The 2,364-nt window shown below is 43.4% G+C and overlaps 1 protein-coding gene across 1 annotated transcript; it reads right to left on the reverse strand.

Annotated features, from left to right (window-relative positions):
- Positions 1-292: 292 nt before the first annotated feature.
- On the reverse strand, positions 293-2,029 carry LOC149138994 (uncharacterized). The gene has a single exon (XM_089450548.1). It carries the CDS (start codon positions 2,027-2,029, stop codon positions 293-295), a length of 1,737 nt encoding a protein of 578 aa, XP_089306674.1.
- Between the last annotated feature and the right edge of the window lie 335 nt (positions 2,030-2,364).

Consider the following 2,364-nt stretch of genomic DNA (forward strand, 5'->3'; position numbering starts at 1 on the left):
ATTTAATCAAATTATTATTGAAATCTAACATTTGAACAACAATGCAATGTTTACATTTTAAGGAATTATAAGGACAAATTCATTTATGGCCCGTTTGCGGACAGGATGGGGTGCCCGAAAGCACAATCGCAATGAAGATATCCCATCTTGGGAGCTCATACAATTTGAGAGCTCATCTTTCTTAACGGAAGGTTTCCGGGCCGATTCGAGTGTTGATTCGACGACACGTTTGACAGATTTGAATAGTCGATGCATTACTACCGTCCTCTCATCACCACACCCTAATTGAGGATTAGGTTATCTTATCATCATTAACTGGCATTCTTCGTCGATTAAACAGCTTCGGCCCCATACCTGGAAACGGGTATGCTGGCAGATTTTCTATTGACACAGATGCAGGAATTCCATATGACCCCACATAATTACACTGTTGCCCAATTGAATGTTCAGAATTTAACCTCAAGTGGTCCACTGATCGGGGGTTGTTCGCATCTTCGTGATTACCATTATCGGGAGGGTTTACAATGAGCTTCGGGCCCATACCCGGAAATGGGCGTGATGGCAGATTTTGAGGTGAAGAAGAGGCGGGAATTTGATATGAGCCCAGGTAACTATTCTTTTGCCAAATTGAATAACTCGACCTAAACATGTCCACTGTTGGTCTGTTGTTGCCACCGTCGTCGTGATTGGCATATTCAAATGCTATCGGTTGCTCCACTCCGCCTGCAGCCCTTAATGGATTATTCTGCAATGTACCTTCTCCTGTAAATCCAACCTGTTCAACAAAATAAGAAAAAGAATTGCTGCAACTTCTCCCTTTTAAATCAGATGACACATGACCAATAGGATTCTCATGATTTGGCAAGAGAGGAATAGGTTGGAATTTCATGTCGTAACAGGAGGAGGAGGAATAGGTTGGAATTGCTCTGTTGTTGCCACCGTCGTGATTGGCATATTCAAATGGTATCTGTTGCTGCACTCCTACTGCTGCAACAATTGGATTAATCTGCAATGTACCTTCTTCTGTAAATGTAACCTGTTCAACAAAATAAGAATAACAATTGCAACTTCTCCCTTCTACATCAGATGACAGAACTGTATCACCAACAGGATTCTCGTGATTTGGCAAGAGAGACATATGTTGGAATAGACAGGAGGAGGCGTAGAAAAATGGATGCTGCAGTGCTTCCTTAGGTTTGGGCCTTCTCTTCCGATCCCACGACAACAAACTGTTTATGAGATCAATTGCCAGGGCACTTGCTGTCGGTAGAAGAGATGACAATTGTTTGGTGGAATCAACATTCCGAAACTCTTCTGGAAAGCTGTAACCGTTTAAGTCGGCAAGCAGTAACCCCTCACGCCAAATTTGGGTATCAGGAGAACCAATGACAGAGCAAATGCTATGCAGCTGATGTAGCGCGTTAGAGCCTGTAAATATTGGATAACCAGTGAACAGCTCCGCCATGATAACGCCCATTGCCCAAATGTCATTGGACAAACCATATTCAGTGGATCCGAGCAAAAGTTCGGGTGCTCGATATGGTCGTGTCCCAACATATGATTCCAGTGGCTTATTCTTCCATATTCTAGTAGCCAGCCCGAAATCAGCAATTTTAATAGACGTACCTCCCCTCACTAATAAATTCTGTGGTTTCAGGTCCCTGTGACAATATCTTTCATAAGACATGCCTTGAAGCCCTTTCAAAATCTGGAAGCAAAAGCTTCGCACCTCGTCCTCGGAGAACGAACGACCTCTCCCTCTCCTCTGGAGTTCTGACAGATCGCAGTCCATCAGCTCAAGCACCACGTACAACGTGGTGCCCTCCAATATGACATCATGCAGGTAAAGTATGTTGGGATGAAACCTCAAATCCGCTAAACAATTCACCTCTGCGCAATCCTCATATCTAGAGAAGTTTCCGTTGAGTCTCTTGATGGCCCAAAATTCGCCCGTAACCTTATCCACTGCCTTCCAAACGGTTCCGTGACTTCCTTTTCCCAACTCCTCAACAATAGCATAACGATCCATGGCACTCACTCTGAAATTAGAAAAGAGTAACAACAGTCGCCTTCTCTTCACTCTGAAATTAGAAAACAGTAACAACAGTCGCCTTCTCTTCTCTTCTCGCCACGCCAAGTATTAGACTGACCTTCCAACTTTGCTCATAGTTTTCACTTTCGCCTTTGCCTTGGGATCATGTTTTAATACGCTCCCCTCTCTCTCTCTACGTCTCTCTAATGCTTGGGGCCGACGTGTCAAGTATTAAATCGTGAATATCATAGGATTGGTGTAGCTTTACGGAATACTTTGAGGATTTTTTTGGTGGGTCCACTTAAAAGAAAGTTTAATATGATAAAGATGAT

Source organism: Pinus tabuliformis, chromosome X (assembly GCF_031772625.1).
Source record: "Pinus tabuliformis cultivar Carrire ecotype Pingquan chromosome X, CPIR1, whole genome shotgun sequence".
NCBI classification, from domain to species: Eukaryota; Viridiplantae; Streptophyta; class Pinopsida; order Pinales; family Pinaceae; genus Pinus; species Pinus tabuliformis.

Coding starts and splice junctions, on each gene's coding strand:
- LOC149138994 (XM_089450548.1), bottom strand. CDS start 2,029: ATGGATCGTTATGCTATTGTTGAGGAGTTGGGAAAAGGAAGTCACGGA.